Raw genomic sequence first — 23,737 nt, 5'->3', positions numbered from 1 at the left:
CTTCCTTTCTTGACCTAATTGGCTGAGTGCCAGCCATCCTCCCTGAGTGAGAGACTAGATAAGACCCCTGTACTTCCTTGTTCTCTCTCTTGCCCCTGGAACCCTTCGAGAATAAACGCCTTGGAACAATCCTGGGGTAAGAGCTTCTTTTGGGATCTTCTGTCCTGTTCCTCTGAGATATCTCTCCAAAGCCTCTCAAGAGCTAGTCCAAGGGGGGCGGTGGAGGGATATTTACAATTTATGAACTTGTTTGTGGCAATAAACTGCAAAGTTTCAAGGTACCACACAAATGTTCTTACTCAGCACTGCATTTGTCAAAGGGTCATTCCTGCTGAGTTAATTTACTCCCTTCTGTCTGACCTTTTTGTGACATTCTCTTTCTGTGCATAAGATGGGTACAGTCTGCTAAACATACTTCTATTTGCAAACAATATAATCAGATTGTTAAGAACTCTTACTGTTAAATTAAAATACCATAGTACTATAAAACGCCCCTCAAAATGCTTCACTGTCTTCAATACAAAGGAAAAATGTACAAAAGGTGTTACTGATGACAAGAAACTGTGGTCTTTGACCTCATAAACTGGTAAATTAAAAGCACTGCCACTTCATAGTTGATGTGCTGTCTTTTGAAAAGGCCCTATAAATTTGAAATGTCGAGATTATATGCTGTCTAGAACTCCAATCAAGGGAAAAGAACTTCAGCAATTTGTCAGGTAGGGGGAACTTTTCTTATTCTCAGCTTCTGAGAAACGTGGCCCAAATCTGTTACAGTTTGGAAGATGGTATGATTAAATATTTATGAAACACTTAGGCATTTCTGTTTCTTTTCAATTGTTCACTGACCATCTTGTAATATGCCTGAGTAGTTGTCAACACAAACTGGTCTTCGAGTTTCCAGAGTTTTGATCTTTAGCCAAAGTTAGTCACATCAACATCTGGTTTAAGAATTCTTTGCCAATTTACCTTGTTGCTCTTGTCAAAACTTCATGCTGTGCAAAGAGTAGCACTTATTGGATTGTGTTTGTGGCTTCTGTGTTGCATCTGCTGCGTGAGCATGGGTTCACAGATGGTATGAGATGCCTGAAAGTAGTCTTATCAAGCAGCTTGCTTGAAACTCTGTCATCATAGAGGTTCTTTGGGAGAGCATTCTTAATCCTCCTCTGTAGAAATCAGTGAAGGGACATGCTGGCTATTTTCAGGACCTCACTGGGCACTAAGAAATAAAGAAAGGAACTGCTCATGAAGTATGGAAAGCAAGGTACAAACTCTTGCCACTCTTTTTATTTAAAAGAAAAGAAGTTAAAAAAATCCATTCTTCCAGGGGTCCACCTACTTTTCAATTGAAGTGGTGCTACTGGAGTTACTAGGTGTGGGAATTGGGCTGGAAGGCCCTGATAGAGAGCCAGGAGGAATCCTTAGTTTGAAGCTTTGGGAAACCCCTGTTAAGTTATGGTGAGAAGAGTTGTCTTTTGGGAAGTTGTTGTGTAAATTGATTTGTAAATATAAGGTTATGTTCTAGCATGTTCCCAATTTCTGTTCCCCAATTGGTTTAATTTTGCCACATTAATTTGTATATTCCTAATCCCCGGTTCCTGTTGGCTCCTTCCCCTTAAGCTCTGCCCCTACCTACCTTATATAAGTTACTGTAACCCCCTGACCCAGGCCCTTTCTGGTGAACCCTATATTGAGATCGCCTTGCTGTTTGTTATTTTGCCCCTTATTAAAGTCCTTTCTTTTTCCGGTCACCAAATTGTGCCCATCTCTCATTTATTTCACTGCCAAAGGGACTTCGACCCCTGAAATCCCATGGTGACATCTTGGTCTTCCTATCCATACCCAGGGATTGTCACTCTAGGTGGGAAAGTCGCATGGGCTTTCCCTGAATGGTTGCATGCTAGACAGGAAGTCATAAAATGCCATATGGTTTAAAGCAAATTGTATGGCAGATGTGATGAAATGCAAAAGTGTCAAAAGGCATAGGACACTGAATTGTTGTTGGCTGTAGGGTCGTCTGTCACCAATTCAACTTGCAGCAATACCAGAACTATCAATACAACATTAATGTATAATTTAATTTGCTCAGCTATGCACCATGCATGTATAAAAGACTGCATTTTCACTGACTTGTTCCAAACACATTTCTTATCTGTTTATGACACTGGTGATTTTACTAATAATCCCACAGGGCAGCCCAGTTATCCTTAGTGTGAAGGAAGCTCTGTGAGCCTTGATAGTAATTTTTTGTTTGTGCATTATATTGTTTTTTTCCAATTGTATAATTTTGGGTGTAGCAAGAAAACTTGTTTTCATTAAGTAAGTAGCTCATAACCTATCCTTTGTAAGATGACTTGTAAGATAAACATAATCATTAACAGCTGTTACAAATTGTGAAATGTTTGATATGTTCAGTTTTAGCTTCTGTCTTATTACAACCAAAACATTAAATAAATATTTCGAACTCTAGACAGTAAAATGTTTTATGTTAGGACTGTCAGAAATTGCTGTTTGAGAAAACAGATCGAAGGGAGAGAACTGGGAATTGTTTTGGGTCAAGATTGCAGGCGCAGTTGAGGTATGCTGAGAAATCCAACAGCATTCTGTCCTTCTGACATTTAGGGTAATTTAAATGACATTGGTCATTAGCATTTTTCTGGTCATAAGTATGTATTTATTACCTCTCAATACACTGACATTTTCTTTGTGACTGAAAGATGATTTGACAGATGTGAGAAGTATATACTTCTTTATTCTTGATGTCATGTTCCACTCTGGGGAACTGTGAAGATTTCTTTTAATAATGATCGTCTGGAACGAAATTAAGCCAAACAAGGCAAACGTTGTATCTGAGAACTGTTTATTGGTGACAAAAGTGCAAGATAAAAAGGAGTTGCTCTACCAAACAGGGCTAAAGAAGACAGAGAAAGAGGAAGAAATATGGGATAGTGGGAGAGGAGACAGAGGGAAAAAGAGGGCATTACCATTGGAGGTAGGGGAGTGCTGTCGATATCCATGAGGCAGGGGCTGTGCACGCTGCCTGCCTGTGCATGACTCCTGCAGTGACGGGTGACCAGACCCAAGGTGAGGGGTGCTCGGGCAGAAGGTGCAGAAGCCTGGACAGGCTTGGAGGCAGGCTGGGTTGGACAGAGGTGGCTCAGGCAGGGACGCAGAGATGAAGCAGGCAGGGCATTGGTCAGAGACACAGGGAGGCAGGACAGACATGAGGACCAGCAAGAGCCAGCAAGGGCAGGAGAGCCAAAAGGCAGGCTGGGGCCACAGCAAAAGCCTAAGACTCAAAAAGCCCTTAATCAAATGCAAGTTTTGACAAACAAGTCTCAAAAAGTCTCAAAAAAGCTGCTCAAATCATCAAGCCTCAGAAGCAAAAATGCCAAAAGCCCAGATCAAAAGGCAAGTTCGAAAAGCCCCCAAAAAGTCAAAAGGCAATGGACAGAACAGCCCCCCGGAGCTCCTGTTGCAGTTACTTTTTATGCCCCTGGCTCCTCCCAAAGTTTGCCTGCTGACAGGAGACCACTGGCCCAGTCCAATGTCCCACTGCAGACCACTGCTGGAGACCTTTTTCCATCTGACTGGAGAGTGTCTCTGGGGTACAGTGTCTTTGGTGTTCCCCTGCTGACTGCCTGTCTCATGTGAGACATGAAATGGTTGCCAGGCAGAGTCTCCCCAAAGACAAGGCTTCTCTCCATCTTCTCCTAGCTGCCTCCTGGACATGGCACATGTGCAACCTCTCCCCCACAGGCCTCTGACAATCATTGTTGAGGCATAACAAAACTCATTGGGTCCTCACACTTGGGTAGAAGCTTTGCTTGTTTTTTTTTTTCTTTTCTTTCATAATTGTTGTCAAACCCTTTGATGAATATCTGAATATCCAGGTGTTTGAATAATTCAGGAGCATTTGCAAATTTTGTACCATTGTACCCATACTGATATTCTCATGGAATATGAACATTTTGTAAAAAGCAAACTCAAAATATATTTAATTTTGATAGAATTTGCTTTCAAATAGCTAGGTTAATTGAAGACTTTTTTGTTCTTTTACTCTTTCTTTTCATGTTCCCTTCTGCCCTTGCCAAAGTTATTCTCAGGAGCTTCTTCCTCTGATTTTCCCCTGTGCACTGTGAATAGCAGTGCCTACTGCTATGCACCTACAGTAAGAAAACAAGAAATTACGCAAAGCAAAAATAATTAGTGGGTTCCAAAGAACAGTGTCATTGCATTGATGCTACATTTTGACACTGAAATATTTAATTTTCATTTTCAATTTTCTGGTATTTGCAGGTATAGTGGCAATGCGCGTAATTAATTTTTCTTCTTTCATTTCATGACCCCATTCTCTACATTCATGCTCCGCTCACTGACTGAATTTACTTGCAGCACTTTCCTGTTTTATTAATTATTAAAAGAATAGTGCTGCATAAAATATTGAACTGTTGGCTGACATTAATTTTTTATATGTAAGCACAGCAAGAGAGATATTACCAGAAATAATTTCTCGATTTTATTCTTTTCTAAACACCAAAAAAAACCAATGCCTGTAAATTCACTGGAAATGCATAGTAATTTTACAAAGTTGCATGAATAGCCTATATGACTTGTACTTAAATATAATTATTTTTCCATAACTTAATGGCAGTATTAAATTATTTCATTCCTTAGTTATAGGTCAAATCATGCAATTTCAGAAAATGAGCCCATAACCAGATGGTATTTCACTTATTTTTTTTGCAGAATATGTAATCCAGATATTCCTAGGTCAGCCTGTCTTCTGTAATGTCTTACCTGTGAGGATTTTCCTTTCCTTACACTTTTACAGTCTGTCAGCTCTTAGTTTTTTTGACATTTGGATCTGCCACATGCTGTGTTCTTTCACAAGAGCTAAAACTGTTCCTTTTAGGTTAGAACTACAGCTTGTCGGCACTAGTATTTTATTTCAGTTATCTGTTTAAACTGAAGAACAATCTATTTTGTGTCCCTTAAGGACAGCTAGGCTTCCTGGTTGGTAGTTGGGTTTTTTTGGGTTTTTTTGTTGGTTTTCTTGTTTTTTTTTTTTTTTTTGTTTCTTGTGCTTGTAAATATTCATACAAGAAATAAAGGGGATTATACATGTCCCTTGGGGTTGGTACTGAGGCCTATATTGTTCAACACCTTTGCTGGTGACAGGGAAAGTGGCATCAAGAGCAACCTCAGCAAGCTCCCTGATGACACCAGGGACATGCAGGAGGGAAGGGATGCCAGCCAGAGGGACCATGGACAGGCTTGAAAAGTGGGTCTGTGTGAACATCAAGAAGTTCAATGAAATACAAGTGCAAAGTTCTACACCCAGGTTGTGGCAATCCCAGACACACCCACAGGTTGGGCAGGGAAATAATTGGGAGGAGCCCTGTGGATGAGTTGGGAGTGATGGAAAACTTCACATAAGCCAGCAGTGTGTGCTCACTGCCCCTCTGCTCAGCTCTGGTGAGACCCCACCTGCAGGGCTGTGTCCAGCTCTGGTGTCCCCAACATGAGAAGCACATGGAACCCTGGGAAAAAACTCCAGAGGAGGAACATGAAGTCAATAAAGGGATTGGAGCACATCCCCTGCAAAGCCAGGCTGAGAGAGTTGGGGCTGTTCAGCCTGGAGAAGGGAAGGTAGTGTGGAGACCTCATGGCAACCTTGCAGAATCTGAAGGGGGAAGCAGGGAAGCTGGAGAGGGACTCTTCATCAGGAACTGTAGGGACAGGACAAGGAGTAATGGGTGCAAACTGAAAGAGGGGAAATTTAGGTTAGATATTAGGAAGAATTTTTTACTGTGACAGTGGTGATACACTGGAATAGGTTGCCAAAGAAAACTGTGGATGCCCCAAGCCTGGAGTCCCAAGGCCAGTTTGGATAAGGCCTTGAGATACCTGGTCTAGAGAGAGTTGATACTTTCCCATTGCAGGGGTGTTTGGGACTACACAAACTTTCAGGTCCCTTCCACCCATTTGCATTCCATGATTCTATAATTTAGGATTCAAAGTATGCAGATGGACATAAGTAACTTTCAGAAACATTGTTTACTTTAGTGATATTTCTAAACTACTGAATTTTGCAGGTGTTTCAGCTACCTTATTTAGCACTCAAAAGAGAAGAGAATTTAATTTGACTTTGTCAGATGTGGCAAGTGCCAAACTTTTGAATTCTCTTAGCATTCTTGAGAAGATGCCAGAATTTTGAGTTCTTACAAGATCTGGAATGTGGGGTCCCTGGTAAACACACTTCAGAAACGGTTGCAAAAGCAGAAAAAGCAAGGGCCTGTTGTCAGCAGCTTTATAGAAGAAATTATATGCTAAGGAAGTCACTGAAAAGTATTTTGTGTTTTTGTTTAGACTTTTGATTTTATAGGGCATTAAAGAGAGAAGTATGTAGGCTAAGGAATGATCAGGTAGTTGTTGGACTTTCTCGACCATCTGTGTACATGGTACTATGGTGCAAGTTTGAGTTATGACGTTTTCCTGCAAGAAAAATTGTGCTTTGGAACCTGAATTTTCCTTTAACTTTGTACACAAACCTATGTAAAGATGTTCAATGCAGATGAGTAGATTAGATTACAGATGTACTTGAAAAAGTGAGGTATCTATTTTGGTTGCTGTTTTTAATCTTTAATATGTATTCAGCTTGTAATTCTTTCAACTATTTAATAAATAGAAGTTTCATGTTTATGCATCAGATTCTCCATTTTATCATGAGATAAATTAGGAAGTGGGAAGTTTGCTATGTAAGAAACTTGTCTTCTCCAGATAAATTATGCTATTAGTAATGTTTTATGTTTACAGCGGTTTTTTTCTGTCCTTGTTCACTTACCATAATTTTTTTATACATAGAAAATGTAATCTTACCATGTGTGATCATAAAAGCTTTGTGGTTTTTTCTGATTTGCCTTTTAAAGCAAATCCTTTTTATGTTCATTGCCTCCTTACCCAGCCCAACAAATTTGGCTGAAGCACTGCAGGAGCATTCTAAAACCTCAGTCTGCCAAGGGTGGTGTGGATAACGTCCATATATATGTTTATGAGGGGTTTTAGTTTCTAATTTTTCTTCTTTTCTTTTGCTTTGTTTTATTTTGGTTTTTTTGGAATTTTTTAGTGTTTTTTTAAAAAATTCTGTAGGAATGTTATGTAAGAGTTTTTGTCTGTGAAGGATACATTCCTTTTGCAAATTATTTTCTTGTCAATCAACTATATCTAAGAGTGAAAGCAAGGAACACAGTAGAGAACTCCTCTGTACAATGTAAATTATACTTATTGAAAAAGATGTTTTAAAAGAAAGCTCAGAATATCTGGAAACACTAAAGCAAGTTTTTTCACAGAATGTATTTATGGTATTCTCAAATATTTTTCTATATGCCAAATTACAGGCTACTTAATTTATTTTGAACTTGTTTATACAGAAAAGAAACATAATGGAAGTGATGTTTTTAAAAACAGTTGTTTAACATAGTTATTGAACAAAGAGACATTGTGTAGGATTAGATTCAGATTATGAGCATGTAGTCATTCAGTGAGTAGCTCTCCTGGATTTCTTCTGGACTGTTTATCACGTAGTAGCCCACAGCAATGAAATATGGTTTTCAAATTGTTTTGGTTCCAGAAGCAAAGAGCATTCTTGAAAGCACATAGAGGTTTAATGTATTTTCATACATGAAAAACATACTTGATTGTCTTGGTTTTGGTTTGGGAAGACAGGTATCTGCCAGGTAAAAGCTGGAGTTTCCCTTGGAATAGAGAGTGTAAACCACCCCCCTTTTCTTCCAATTATAAATTTACAGTCAGAGGCTCTTAGGCAAAAATTTGGGAATGGGAATAGCAGTTCTTTACTAGTATGTATGACAAAGCAAACAAAAAAAAAAACAACCCACAACCAAACAACTACAGCATCAATTACAAAAGAAAACAGTACCAAGAACCTTGAGGGCTTTGTTTCACAAAACCCAGGGCAGTTTGGTTTCGGTGCCCCTGCAGGATCCTCAGAGCACCAAGCTGAAACAGTGGAAAAGTCCCGGGCTGGTAGCTGGGATGGCAGAGTGTCTCAGCAGGCAGGGGCAGGATGTCCCGGCAGCGCAGGGGGTGCAGGGTCACACTGTAGCAAGAGGAGCAGCGCCGAAGAAGCCAAAGGCGAGGCAGGGCCAGCCCAGCTCCGGCGGGTGGCCGAGAAGGCTCAGGATTCTGGCCTTACCGGTGATAGTAGATTTCCCAGGACTGGATCCCTTTGGCCACAGTGAAACTCCTCCAGCCAGCAACAGCCCAGCCGTTCTCTCTACACAACCCGAAAAAAAAAAGAGCCCAGCTCTGCCCTTTACCTTCCTTATCTCCCCCTTCCACCTTTGTCCACCTCTTTGTTTCGGTTAAGTACTCTCAAGTATCCAACACTTGGTCTCCTTGGTAACTTATGGGGAAAAAGTTCTTTAGAGAAAGAGGAAACAAACCTAACCTCCAACATTGATGAAGGAAAATCTGGGCACTGTTCTTATGCAGATGTGCTTTGTAAGAGTGTAAGAAGGCTTCTGGTTTTGACCTGCAAAAAAGGTATTTGGTAACTCTGAATTCACATTCTTCTGCAAAGGTTAAAAGGAGTGTTTGTCAGGAGAATCTGCATACAGCCACAGAGGCAGCAGATGCAATTACATTTCTTTCCCAGACAGAGTGTTATATATTTGCTACAGTTTCTACCACAGCAGCAGTGAGATGTCCTGAGGCTGGTTGTAGTGATTAGACTCTGGAGTCTAACCTGACATCATGAATGGCCTGAGAAAAAGCCATTATGGGATGTCTAATGAGAAGAGTTTCTAGGAAATTGTGAAAGACAATGTGCTAAATGTGTTGTCATTTCCTAGAAATTGAACAGATTACTTCAGGTTTACCTGAAAGTCACAATATAATCTGTGATTTACTTCACGATTTTACATGGATGTGTGTGGAGAGTGTGATTGATAACTGGCTAGCTGCAAAAGGTCACGCAGACATGAGAGAGCTTTGCTGAGCACACAGGCACTCTCATGAGAACCAGCAAGGCAGTAAGCTTCACATGTCCTTGAGCACAGCTGGTATACGATAACAAGACCTTGTAGCTGAAAGATATGAGGGAGAAACACGGTAAAACTAAAACTTACTCCAACTATGTAACCACAAAGAAATGTAGAAAGAGGCGTAGCTGACTTTTAGTCTGAGCACCAATCCTGAGCTTAACTTTTGCAATATGCATGAGCTTATTAGTGTTATTATAAAAGCATTGTGTTAATTAACAATAAATGAGATTTGCCGATCACTCATATTGAGTGCCACATTTCTCCCACCATGGATTTCCGACAGATGTGCCTAAATATTCAATCAAAACACATAGAATCATAGAATGTTAAGGGTTGAAAGGAACCTTAAACGTACTTTGTCAAGGCTGGGGTTACCTCCCACTAGACCAGGTATCTCAAAGTCTTATCCAAACTGGCCTTGGGACTCCAGGCTTGGGGCATCCACAGTTTTCTTTGGCAACCTATTCCAGTGTATCACCACTGTCACAGTAAAAAATTCTTCCTAATATCTAACCTAAATTTCCCCTCTTTCAGTTTGCACCCATTACTCCTTGTCCTGTCCCTACAGTTCCTGATGAAGAGTCCCTCTCCAGCTTCCCTGCTTCCCCCTTCAGATTCTGCAAGGTTGCCATGAGGTCTCCACACTACCTTCCCTTCTCCAGGCTGAACAGCCCCAACTCTCTCAGCCTGGCTTTGCAGGGGATGTGCTCCAATCCCTTTATTGACTTCATGTTCCTCCTCTGGAGTTTTTTCCCAGGGTTCCATGTGCTTCTCATGTTGGGGACACCAGAGCTGGACACAGCCCTGCAGGTGGGGTCTCACCAGAGCTGAGCAGAGGGGCAGTGAGCACACACTGCTGGCTTATGTGAAGTTTTCCATCACTCCCAACTCATCCACAGGGCTCCTCCCAGTTATTTCCCTGCCCAACCTGTGGGTGTGTCTGGGATTGCCACAACCTGGGTGTAGAACTTTGCACTTGTATTTCATTGAACTTCTTGATGTTCACACAGACCCACTTTTCAAGCCTGTCCATGGTCCCTCTGGCTGGCATCCCTTCCCTCCTGCATGTCCCTGGTGTCATCAGGGAGCTTGCTGAGGCTGCTTTTCACCAACAAAGGTGTTGAACAGTATTGGCCCCAGTACTGACCCTGGGGGACACGTCTGGCCACAGGTCTCCATGTGGACAAAGAGCTCTTTCCCACAACTCTTTCCATGCAGCCATCCAGGCAGTTGTTTATCCACCAAGTGGTCCATCCATCAAACCCATGTGTCTCCAATACAGAGACAAGGATATCGTGTGAAACAGTGTCCAGTGCTTAGCATAAGTACAGGTAGACAATGTTAGTTGCTTTGCCGTTATCCACTAGTTCTGTAGCTCCATCACAGAAGGCATGATACCCCCTCTGTAAAGCCATGCTGGCTCTTTCCAATCATCTCTTTGTTTTCCATGTGCCTTAGCATGGTTTCCAGGAGAATCTGCTGAATAAACTTGCCTAGCACACTGATGAGACTTCTCTGTAGATCCCTAGATCTTTACATTTTTTCAAAAATGGGGTTTATGTTTCCCTTTTCCCATCTTCAAAGTCTTTAAAGTCATGCCCTCATAGACCAAGGGTTTTGTGGCAGGTATCTTTTTCAGGCTGTCCATTTGTGACAGTTGCATGGCAGTTATTCCCTCCAGTATTTTAGAAAGAGAGTGCTCTTAAGATGTCACTCTGAATTAAAGCCAAGGTTTTGAACAAGATAACTTATTTATATTCTTAATTTAAATTTCAGTAGCATGTTGAGACTGAATTTACTCTGTCTTCTCTGGCAGACAGGTAATTTTACTTAACTGCATGAAATTTCTGTAAGATACAAAAAACTGTTTTGGCTTACAGGTAAAAGGTGCTTGTGCAAACTGGATACTGAGTTAAAGATCTTCCCATGTCTGTCACCCATCCTTTGTCTGAGGTTGTTTTTGCAGTAGCTTCCAGAGAGTGCTCTTACTGCCCACCACCTTAAAAGCAGTTTTTTTCTCAACTTCGAAAAGGATGGGCAAGATAGCAGAATGTGGTTCCCTTTCTGAGATTTTTTGTGCCTTTTGAGTTAGTTTAAAGAAATGGCTATTTTTTTCCCTGAAAGGTATTTATTAAAGAAGTAGAACATATGACCAGTAACCAGTGCCTGTGTTAAGGAGGAGGACAGATGGTGCTTTTTTCCTTCATTCTTGAAAAGTTAAGCAAATTAATTCCCAAGCTGACATTCAGATTTTCAAAAGACACTATCAACATTAAGAGGAAGGGATCTTAAGTTTTTTATAGAAGCCACAGAAAAATATATTATGCCTCTGCCTGTTTTGAGATGCCTGTAGAGTTATTGCCGGAAACAGAACAGGCAAGAATTGTTTAGTGTGCCCTGTGAGACAGATGTACTAACTTTTTTGAGTTCTTGGTGACACATTGTTTTCCAAGTATAATTTTGCATAATGTTGCGTTCTGTTTGGAGAGTAAAGCTGGTGAGAGTAAAGCTGGTAAGAGTAATGATGAAGAAATTGGCATAGAAAAGGTAGAAAGATATTGACATTAAGGAGAGGACTGAGGAGAGAACTTAGAGCTTTCTGCTAGACCTCCAGTTCTATTATTTAAAATAAAAGCAGAAATCAGTTTTTTGTCATTACTGACTTAAATTTTTAAAATTTCAAACAGCAGGTCTTTGACCGCATCAAGGCAGCACTTTTCCTCCCATCTGGTTTGAACAGCTGAACAAGATCAGCTGGGTCTTCAGTTGCCTGGAGCATGTCCAAGGAAGGCTCAGGAAGAAAACCTCTGCCCCAAGAAACACTGAAGGGTCACAATTTTTGCTGTGGTTCAAGTCCTTTGTAAGTGCTCAAAGGCTGTAGCATTTGCTAAGGGAATTGTGCATTGGCAGATCAGCCAGTGTTAAGTTAGTAACAGTTTGTGAGAAAAGCTGAAATTCAGGGGTTTGGAAACAGGAGTCTTGAGTTACAGATAGAAATGAAACTTTATTTCATGTGTTGCTTCATACCCCTCATGGCTTGGAAACAAAGTCCCCAAACTCCTTCCCACTTACAGAGAATAGATACACTAATTTCAGTGTCTTGGCTGAATTACAGTGAGTAATTGCATTCAGTTTATATAAAGTCCTCTCTAGTTTGAGTTGGTTGAGATAGTTTCCCTCTTCTTTCTTATGCTATTTTAGTGAGTAGTATTAAACTGGCTGCTGTTTTTTCAACTTGTCTTTTCTGTACTTTGTTAGAAACTGATATTATTGCCAAGTGTGCACATGATTTGCAAATTGCTTTGAAACAAAACCAAATTATTGTATTGTAGTATCTATCATTTTATGGAGAAGTGCTTCTAAAGTATCGTAATTGTTGTTTTGAAATGTACTTAAACAGGGCATTTGTGTATTCTCATTCTGAGATTTTGAAGTCTGGTGTAAGAAGTAGACCGTGATTTTGTTTAAATTAACTGTACATGAACATTTCTGTAAATCTGAACTAAACTTCTTCAACTGGATTTGAGATACACAGGTGACAGATAAAGAATTAATCCATATAGGTAATGCAGAAATTTGGGTGAGATTGTTGCAATACGGTACCTGAAATTATTAACTGCACAAAAGGCAATGCAAGTTTAGATCTCTTGGTGACAAACAAAAGAAATCATCTTCCTACCCAATCAAGTCTGAGGACAAATCAGTGTTTCACGTATCTTGGCATCTTTTTTCCAAGAAGATATCTTCCTGTGTCTGAAATATTTATTAACTATATTAATGTGTTTTGGTTTCTATGTTGTTTCTGCTTTGTTTTACCATCCAGTTTATGCTCTGCATGGGTAGAGTATTGTGTGTTTTACTGGTTCAGTAAATCTACCTAGTTTCAGATGAGAACTTTGGTGAGCCTGTCCAGTTTGCAGTAGACAAGACTACCCTGACTGTATTTCAGGTGACTAGGGATCATTTGTTCAGATTCTGTGCTGCTTTGAAGAGTAGGGTAAAATGCATGCTTAAAGAAGCCGAAGAGACAAACTGTAGCCAGCAGCTCTCTTGATCAGGTATTCTTCCTCTGATCTCCACCACTATTAATCTTACCCCAGGGAATATGTAATTTTTCAGAAAAATGAATGGGGACTTGTTTCCATCCTTTCTCTTTCTTCTCATGCAAGAAGAAATTCCATTGCTGCTGTTGTTGCTATAAGTACTAGAAAGTTGCCCTTTTGTGCATTGTCAGTTGTTTGAGCTGCAGTTACACACATGTTTGCTCCATGGTTGTGTTGCAGAGTGCAGGCCCCTTTTCTTTGTAGAAGTTGTGTTGCAATCATTGATAAGTTTTCTTACTCTGGAATGTTGATTATCTCAAATGTTTTTCAGCATGAGGCCTGTTGGGGGTTAGGTTTGTTCCTTCTTTCTCTAAAGAATTTTTTCCCCATAAGTTACCAAGGAGACCAAGTGTTGGATAGTTAAGAGTACTTAACCAAAACAAAGAGGTGGACAAAGTTGGAAGGAAGAAATAATGCAGGTAAAAGGCAAAGCTTAAGGCAGCTGCGGGCTCTTCTTCCGGTGTTCGGTGTTCGGGCTCTTCTTTTTCTGGTGTTTGGGAAGAGAAAGAACGGCTGTTGCTGGCTGGAAAAGTTTCACTGTGGCCAAAGAGATCCAGTCCTGAGAAATCTACTATCACCAGTTCGGCCGGAATCCTGAGCTTTCTCTGCCACCCACGGGAGCGGGGCCGGTTCTGCCTCACCTTCAGCTTCTTCAGCGCTGCTCCTCTTGCTACAGTGTGACCCTGCACCCCCTGTGCTGCCAGAACATCCTGCCCCTGCCTGCTGGGACACCCTGCCATCCCAGCTACCAGCCCAGGACCTTTCCACTGTTTCAGCTTGGTGCTCTGAGGATCCTGCAGGGACACCGAAACCAAACTGCCCTGGGTTTTGTGAAACAAAGCCCTCAAGGTTCTTGGTGCTGTTTTCGTTCGTTATTAATGCTGTAGTTGTTTGGTGAGTTTTTTTTGTGTTTGTTTGCTTTGTAATACATACTAGTAAAGAGCTGCTATTCCTATTTCCCAAATCTTTGCCTAAGAGCCTCTGATTGTAATTTATAATTGAAAAAAAAAAAAAAGAGAGTAGAGGGGGAGGTTTACACTCTCCATCCCAAAAGAAACTGCAGTTGTTTTTTTTTATTACCTAGCAGATACCTGTCTTCCCAAACCAAGGCAAGGCCCAAGGAATGTAGTCTAAAAACCAGCAGACAGAACTATTCCCAACTGCTAGAAAAAAAGCCTTAAGGTGCTGTCCAAGAAGGGGGAAGCCAGTGGGCCTGCAGGTGGTTTCAGCCTCTGGAGAGATACTCCATTAAGAACAAAGCTGTCAGCTGTTGAGAAAAAGTGTGAATATATGTCTGCTTTGGTGCTCAGGTCACATGTTGGAGAAGTAATGGACTGAGTTTCCCTCTTCTTTGATACCTGTTTTGGAGTTTCTAAGTAGGGACCATATGCTTCTTCCAGCATAGATTTCTGTATACTTCAAATAACTAGGCTTCGTACTCTGTCGTGATGAAGATCTCTACATTGTCAGAGAAAGAAGGCATAAAACCAAAGAAAACCTTGAGGAGTAACAAATGAAAATACTATGTCTAAATTCTACATTTTTTCTCATAAGCAATTTTATTCTCTTCTAGTTTTCCATACCAAATTGAAGGAAGTAGTTATGAAAGGCTTCATTTTTCTGTATTTCCTATATTTGAGTAAATTGAGTTTTTATAGATAACTTGCTTGGCCTTTCCAGAATGCCTTTTGCTCTTTTCTTGTTGCCTTTTTTTTTTTTTAAATATTATTTTAAATTTTCATTAAATTGGGATAGATAAGGCTATCATCTACTCATCTCTACTCATTGATGTCTCTTTGGCAATCTGGGGGTTTCCTTTTGTAAATGAGATACCTTGAACTTTAAAGAATGGGTAACTGCATGTAAGAGAGATGAAAGAAAATGAAATATTTCAAATAAAAGGAAAAATGAGAAAAATGAAGTAGGCAAGTATTGAATAAAGTGAAGAATGGTGAAAGACTTCTGGCAGGCAAAATGGGAACAATATTATGGCCATGGGGATCACTCACTCATTTTTTCAAGAAGAAGAAAAATAAAAGGGAATCGATGGGATGAGTTTAAAAAAAAAGAAAATTAACTTACTCTTTTAAAAGGATTTATTTGGTATTTTTGTACTGCACTACAATGTTTTTGGAAAAAGAACTAAGAATTTTTGGTTAAGAATACTGACAATGTCACTAAAACTGTGTTTGCTTTGCAGATTACATTTTAGATGTATGGGGAGATGAAAATCTTAGGAATAAAGAAATAATATCTGAATTTTCACAGAGAGTCAAGTAGTGTAAATTCTGTGTTGTTTCAACCAATGTTTAAAAACCTGGTAAAAGCTTTTGGAGCTGTTGGTTGAATTAAATTTCCTTTTCTTAAAAACATAATTTGCAAGATAAAGCATTTATCACTTGAGGTAGAGCCAGTAAATTATTTTCAGACATTTCAGACATAATTTTGTTAAGCAAATAGTTCTAATCAGTGACCTAATGCATTGTATGAATAAATACAGTTTCTGGAAGTCTTACATTCAGAACTTTGGCAAATAATATTTTGCCAAGGTGTAAAGTGTTAATTACTAAATGGCCATTGTACCTTGCATGGGACTGTGTGTGTGTTTAGAGTGTTCAATTAAAAAAAAAGCATAAGTGAATAATTCTATTTTTGTTATATCTGCGGCAACTGAAATCAGTTGCTAAAATTTCACTTAGCCTTTCTCTGACATAAAGTTTTATTTACTTTGCATGTTCATACAGTAACAAATGTGCAGCTTTTGTTTGTGATGGTGACTCATGATTGTTGCACCAAACAGTAGCACGATATTGGCTACTGGGAGACAAAACAGCTAAAAGGAAAGAGGACAAGTGAACACAGAGGGAAAGGGGATGTTTTTTGCTTGGTGTAGAGAATAGGTATCTTGTTTGTTTTCCTGACCTGTTTATTTTACTAGAGTTTGCTATTTTTCAGGTGCAGTTAAAACCCAGTATTTCAAGTCAATATGTAATTCGTACACAACCAACAAACACCTGTCTGTCTACTCTTGAATGTGCAGCTGTTGCTCTTTCCATCATAGAAAAAAATACGAGTATACAAGAGGTATGTAAATTTAAATACCTGAGTTTTTCTTCTTTGAATGGTAGAGGGGCAGCAAAGGTACTTAGCTATTAATGTAAAATTTGACAGTTAAAATCTTAATGACATTTGTAATAGTTTTATTGCATAGCAAACTAAAACACAAATGTAGCAGTGGAAAATGTTTTTCGTTTGTTAACTCTAGTGTATTCAGATTACTGTGACTCTTTCATGTTGTTCTTTAAAAGTGAACACAACACTCTCAAAAACCTAATTTTGACTCTCAACAACCTAATTAATTTTGTGACAGAAGGAGTGTTACTGCATGGAAAGAAGTAAATTGTTTTCTCCAAAAACTAGACAGCAGAGATGATCTGAATACCCCCTCACAGCTATCTTGAAGATTAAATGCTTTTTAAAGCCAGGTCCCCTGATCTCCTGCACTCCTCAGCCATGGAATGTAACCCAATGGGTTATGTCTGCCTACCAGCCAGCTCACAACTCTTACATGTCTCTGGAGGAATTTGGGACTTATAGTTCTTGAGTTTAAGTTTATCCCAGGTCAGAGAATACTAATTGGACATTAGCCTTTCCTTGTAAATTGTGATCCCACTAGTCCATAATGGAAGAGGTCAGTAAGAAAATGTCCTTCTTAATCTTTTGTTATTGACATAAGTAATATCAATTTAATAAGCCCTCTGAAAAACACTAATAAGTATTTTTACACCACAGATTTAAGTCTACAATTCAATTCTGTGCCCAGAATATAGTAGTGAATGATCTGTGAAAAGAGATTTAAAGCTCATCTGTGTACCCACTACATTGGTACACACTACTAGTCTTCACCCTGGGGTATTCATACCTCTCTCCATCAGCTAATTAATATTTTTATACTCAACATCTGCCTATTAAAAAAAGGTGCCCAGGTCAAAAATTGCTCCTGTAGCTGTCATAATATATAGTATGCCACCTCTGTGTCTGCCTCTGTGACACTAGAATCACCTGAATATTAAATGAATTGGATTTAAACCCAGACTTGGACAAAGTGTGTGGACACACAAGAAAATATGGCTCAGAAATTGGAACTCCAAGTAAAGATAGTTTTCAAGAAACTTGTATACATATGTGGGGTTTTATATTTACCTTTTTCTTTGTTGTGCCAGGACAACATATTTTTCCTTCACTAGGACTTCTGTCTTACAGTGAATGTTTAGTTGATGTCTGTAGTCACCAGTCCTATATTCTGATTCATCCTGACCACTGAAAATTGGCCCAGCATACTTTTCAAAGACAAAATTACCGTTTTCTCTAAGCATTGCAGTAGCCAAGAGCTACATTCGTGCATTTTTTATACACTCTCTGAACTGAGTGCTATAAGATGGTGAACTGAAGTTGAGAGCCATGGAAATTAAAAATGTGCACTTGGTTTGATACCCAGTATGCCACTTGATTTTCCTGTGTGCTTTGAAGAGTCATATTTTTCTCAGTAGGATCTCAGCTCCTGCTGACTGCAGTTACATATGTGATTACTTCACACTTCTGGACATGGGGGCCCAGTGACTCAGTCAGGCAACCTGAGAATGAAGAGTCTACAATTAGAAAGCACTTGAGATAAATTTGGTTTGTGGGACTTCATTAATCATACACAATACCTCTGGGCAGAAACATGGAGAGAGCTGAGTCTCCAGGATAGCAGTCCAGCTGCCTTAATCATGAGTCCCTCCTCTCTTTCTAAAACCCTGCCTCAAGCAATTTTTGTGAAAGCACAAACAGCTTAGTTATTGTGACTTATTTTTTTGCAGCTTTTGAGCAAGCCACAGTAATTGATTGTAGTCCATTGCTAAGGTCAAGTCAAAGCCATAACTTACAGTAATATGGCTGGGGCTAAAGTCAGGATTGAGTGATCCAAGAAAGGAATGAGGGATGGCACCACGTAGGTGGTGTATGACTGCTCTGTGGTTCTTTTCAGTATATCTTCTATTCAGCTGCACCCTTTGTGTCTCCAAAGGTTATATTTTAACAACAAATATCATCCAAATTGTATTTTATTAGCATTTTTAAGTAGTCATTGAATTAAAAAAACCTGTAATAATTGGCGTCTCTAAAATACGTTACTAAAAGCTTGGGGGTTTTTTTGTCCCCCACCCCTTCATGTTTCTGCAGACTATACTCCATCCACTTCAAGCTTTATGCTCTTTCCAACTTCAGCATGGTGCCCAGATCCATCACAGCAAGGAACATCTTCTCAAAAATGGCTTATATGACAAGCCGATGCCAAAGAATAAACGCAAACTCAGAAGAATGGAGCTTCTGGTGAATAATGTTAAAATATAAGAAAACTGTACTGGCTGTACAGTAGGATTTATGTGCAGCTAGAAAATTAATATGAATCTGGATTTGATCCAAACTGTTGACTATACAGTAATAAAACAACTTTTAGGCACTTCTTAGGCAACAGTTTATCTACCAATGTGACAAACAGTAATGGAGTAAGCCAGGTGCCTTTGTTCAGATGATGGAGGAGCACTCTCATTTCCTGTAGAGAAGAGGAAGAAAACTGAATATAATTTAGACTTGTGTTATCACTTGGGTATCAGATATGATCTTCAGTATGACTGGATGAATTTATTTTGGAGAGGCTTTTATCAGTACAAACAGACAAGAAATGTGAATATGGATGTGATGGAATGGTAAGGCTTCAGCAGTTAGAATTATGTTGAATTTCTACCGAGCTTTTTAGCTTCAGTATCTAATTACAGTAATCTTTCAAACCATAATTCCTTATATCCTTTAGTTCAGACAAGCATAAGGAATGTTATTTTGACAGTTTTTTGTAACTTGGAAATTTTTATTTCTTGTATTATTAGAACTCCTTTTTGTAAATTTACATATATTTTACAATGCAGTTGGGTTTAGTTTCTCTCACACTTAATTTTTAAATTAAATATGCATATGTTTTTTAGAGAAACTGAACAATTCTGACTTACACAAAGAAAAGTAGAAAAAGTGATTTTTGGAATTATAACTCAGGTGCTTTGCTTACTTGAGCAAAACTAGTCTTCCACAGATGGGGAGATCTCTTGGATATAAATACATCATACCTATACTCTGACATACAATGATTTTGCTGCTGAAGGAATTAAAAAGCCCAGTGTAAACTGCTCTGTGGGAAGTATGATGGAATGACAAATGATTGTCTGGTTACAACCAACTAACATAATTATAGGTCCTCTTGACTTCATGTGTTTAGTTTTTCACTTCTAAAAGTGATAAGACTGCTCTTCTTTCTAATGGGAATTGCTAGAAGCAGAAGAATTGGGTATTTTTAAAGGTTTTCTAATAATATTTTATAATACTTTATGATCTGGAGGGAGAAGTAAAGTGAAGGTTCTGATAATCCGTTCTTCTACATAAATAAATGTCTCCTGCATTTAAGAGATAAACATGCCTAATGTTTGTCTTTACTGTCAGTTCCACTTTAGGTAACAACATGAAGCTAATTGGGTACTAAATAGTCTTAGAAAAAGATATTTTGTCCTTAATTTATGATCTGTAAGACAAGAAATGACAGAAGCGGTGTGGGAACGGGGTGAGGGGTTGTGTAAGCACAAATAACCAGTATTTTACTGAAAACTTTTCTGCAATTAATAAGAGAGGTCAAAATTAGGTCAGAGATTAGCCAAGAAGTTTTAGTTAACCCTGAGCTAATAGTGACCTTTTATTTAGGTGTGAGTAAACAATATAATTTGTCTGGCTATAGCTTATATAACCTTTTTCTCTTCTCCCAGTCTAGGTAAATCCTGTATCTGTCACTAAATTCAGCAAAGCCAAATTAGTTTTGACAAATCTGAAGCAAACCGGTCTCATATGGTTAGATGCACTTTTGTTCACACTGGAGCAGAGAAAGGGCACGTTTATTCCTGTAGCACACCAATTGCCAGGCTAACTTGGAGTCTGAAATTGCAATCTTGTGTGATTTGTGTGCACAGCCTTGTGTGTGATGCTGTGTCCCGTTTCAGGGTTGACAGGGCTCCTACTGGGCTGGTAATCTTCCTTCCCTGTTCCCTGTGATGTGGTAAATAATTCCTTGAGGAAACATGGATATCAATTAAGCTTTATTGTTAAAGTCAAATTTACATATATGGATGATGTTCACATTTAATGTTGAATATGTTAATTTAATTTACCTTATTTTAAATCCGTCTCTAGCAGCACTGTATCTTTTGACCTACATTGTGAAGTTTAATTTCCTAGGCAGAAGATTAAGTGTGTCTTTACATAATATGTGAGTTTATATTATAGAGAACAGAAAGAAATTTGTGTTACAGCCTAGGATTCATAGCCATCTGCAAAATGCCTTAGAATTACCGGATCAGAGAAATAGTTGCCTTAATTGAGTTATAATCCTACATTAAATACTCTTGTGCATGCAATCTCATGTTTTTCAGCAAAGGACAAATTCTGTGCAGCTTACAATAAGCACTTTTTATCTTTGCTGATTCCTCTTGTTCTTTTAAATTTGCTCCTGTGGATAACAGGATTTTGTAGGATCCCATGCTAGATGCATGGAAGCCTTTAATAGCTAATTTCCTCTGTTGTACAATACTAGATCAATTAATATGCAACAGTTACTGAAGAAATTAAAAACAGTGCATTGCAAACCTCCAGGCATTTTATTTTTTTTTTGATTTTTTTTTGTATGTCCCAGCTCAGCTGTAATGTAGTGAACATTTAGGTGCAGCACAGCAGTCACAAGAAGTTCTGTTTCAGATTTGTTTGGAGCTGTTAAACACAAAACAGAATACTTTTTAGGTAGAACGTGCATGATTTTAAAAATATGCACAGTGTAAGAGGAAGAATTTAGAAAGTTTGTTTTCAGGTCTTTTGGATTCAGAATTTGCCGGCAAGTACATTACCTCAAAGAAATTAATACTCTGAAGTCCAAACTCTCTTGACAAGAAGCTGTGTGTGATGAAGTAGCACTCTTTAGAATTCATTAGAATTCATTAGAATGAATTTAATTTGCAATTTTACTTTGCTGTAATGGTAAATCTGTTTCATTTTTCCCTTACCAAAAGATTAATGAGTGGAACCCCCTAGTCTAACAAGATATTGATTAAAAAGGAAGGAATGTGTTTGCTTCTCAGGTTTTGTCCTTTGTCCTTGTCCACTTTGAACTTCCAAATATTGCTACCAAAATGAAATCTGCCTTCTGTGTGCCCCAATGTCATGTGTTGGGAAAATGGTAGCATGGATAATGGGCCTTTGAACAGATGCAAATATTTTTCAAAGGTGAGCACTGTTAATTCGCCATATCTTCATCGTCTGTAGGACTAAATCTATGAAAAAAGACAAAGATAGAAATGTTCTAAAATTAGAACACAAACCACACCTCCCCTTTTATTTAGAAAGCTTTCATATTAAAGAGATGCTTAGGACAAAAATAAATGTATTTTTGTTCAAGATTCTACTTTCGCTGCCTCATAACCCCACAGTGCCAATAAGTTACTCTTTTATTAGGTTTTCTTGAGATAAAAGGGAAACTTTCAACTGACTTCAAAAGAGGCAAAAATTATTTTAAGACCAAGGGTTTTATTCTCAACTGCTACATTAGATTAAAAATTGCTTATGCTGCATTATTTTCTGCAACTTCCCTACTTGTTCTGAAATTTAATTAAAAACTGGACTTTTAAAAAGAGATAGTAGTTCATGCTTTTCTCTTGATGTTTGAGTGTTTTATGTCTATATACATGAAAGCACATAAATTACATACTTGTTTCTGCCTCAAAGCAATAAAATATCTAATTTACTGTATTTTCCACTGCATCTCTACAGAACTGAATTTGTTCACATGTGCTGATATTACAAATCCTGGTGCTTTTTTTGGGTATTTTAAACACCATTCAATCAGTTAATGAAGAGATATGGCTTTGCATATGTTCTGTGAAGGAAAAGGTTTCTTTTGTTATCCATTGAAACCTGCATGAAGACTAAATTGCTGTGGCAATTTCTCAAGCATTTCAGTTTCAGAGCTCTCTTCTCTCTTTCTGCAGTTGTAGCTGACTCCTGTTTGGTACCACACAAACATGCACATCTTCCTCCACTGTGGGAAACACCACCCAAGTGCTGCATCTCCAGCTCTGTGCCCTTGTAGGTGCAATGAGATAACCATTCTGTTTCTCACCTACAGTTTCTCCTTCCCCAAATTCCTATAATCAAGTTAAAAAACAAAACAAAATGAAGACCAAAACAACAGAACTATTTCTGTTCTTATGCAGCCATTTCTTATTTCCATTCTACAAAACTTACACTTTAGGGACTTTCATATTGTCTTGGTTACGAGGTTTGTTCCATGTATTCCAATTCAATCTTTCCACATTCCCAACCCTGAGACCTGCTACTTTTGTCTCATAGAGACAGATAACAGAGGAAAATAAAGGGTTTTAAGTAGGATAAGAGACTATTGTGGTTTAACCTGAGCCAGCAGCTAAGCCCCAGGCTGCTGCTTGTTCACTCCCCCACCAACAGGATCAGGAAGAGTACTGGAAGGGTAAAAGTAAGAAAACTAATGCATTGAGGAAAAGATGGCTAAATAGGGAAAGTAAAAGTTGTGCACAGTAGCAAAGCAAAATAAAGAACTAATTCACTGCTTCCCATGAGAAGCAGGTGTTCAGCCATCTCCAGGAGAGCAGGGCCCCATCATGTGAAACAATGACTTGGGGTGACAAATGCCATCACCCTGAACATCCTTTTCTTCCTTCTTCCATTAACTTTAAGTTAGGATGCCATGCGGCCTGGAATATCCCTTTGCCCAGTAGGGGTCACCTGACCTGGCTGTGTCTCCTCCCAGCCTCCCAGGCGCCTGCAACTCCTTCACCAGTGTGCCAGCATGGACAGTGCAAAGGCCTGGGCTCTGTGTAAGCCCCGCTCAGCAATAACAAAAACTTCTCTGTGTTATCAACCCTGTGTTCAGCACAAATCCAAAACACAGGCCTGTGTTAGTCACTGTGAAGGAAATTAACTCTACCACAGCCAAAACAAGTACGGAGAATTAGGTAAAAGTTGTTTCTGTTGCTAGAGTATGTCTGCTCTAAAGCTTGGTACTTGTCACTGTAGCTTGGTGTTCCACATAATATCAGGATTGTCCTGTTTGGGAAGTATATCCTAGGTTAGCTGCACTGGTTTAGTGGTTTAATATTTACTAAATATTTCTTTGAATCCCTTTGTATTTCCCAGAAGACGCTAACTGTTGTGGTGTGAAATTATTAGTTTGTAATTTTGTGTAGAATGGTTTGTTCCAGACTACCCCGTGTTTTAACCCCTTTAGTTTTTCCCCAGTTGTGGGTCCTGTCCATCTCCCTGCAACCCAGCCCAGACGCTGGTGAGAGGCTGGGGTGATTGGCAGAGCCTATAACTTCTCCGCCCTGTATCACGTATCAGATGTCCTGTGTATTGTCTTTCTGTCTTGGTCACTCCCTCCTTACCTGGTATTGGTTATGGTTCCCCCTT

General features: G+C 39.1%; 1 protein-coding gene across 2 annotated transcripts in view; it reads left to right on the top strand.

Annotated features, from left to right (window-relative positions):
- DTWD2 (DTW domain containing 2) overlaps positions 1 to 22,230 on the top strand; it is an 81,968-nt gene extending 59,738 nt beyond the window's left edge. Inside the window, exons 6-7 of one of the 2 annotated variants that reach the window (XM_066181357.1) lie at positions 16,124 to 16,252; positions 18,392 to 22,230. In XM_066181357.1, the coding sequence (XP_066037454.1) occupies positions 16,124 to 16,252; positions 18,392 to 18,562 (300 nt within the window). In that variant the 3' untranslated portion in view covers positions 18,563 to 22,230. The remainder of the gene's footprint in view (positions 1 to 16,123; positions 16,253 to 18,391) is intronic. The other variant, XM_066181358.1, reaches the window with a different exon arrangement.
- Positions 22,231 to 23,737: the final 1,507 nt, after the last annotated feature.

This window comes from Chamaea fasciata, unplaced genomic scaffold, assembly GCF_029207755.1.
Source record: "Chamaea fasciata isolate MVZ Bird 193981 ecotype frontalis unplaced genomic scaffold, bChaFas1.0.hap1 SCAF_4, whole genome shotgun sequence".
NCBI lineage: Eukaryota > Metazoa > Chordata > Aves > Passeriformes > Sylviidae > Chamaea > Chamaea fasciata.
The sequence above is the reverse complement of the archived record's forward strand: the minus strand, read 5'-3'. Positions and strand labels throughout refer to the sequence as shown.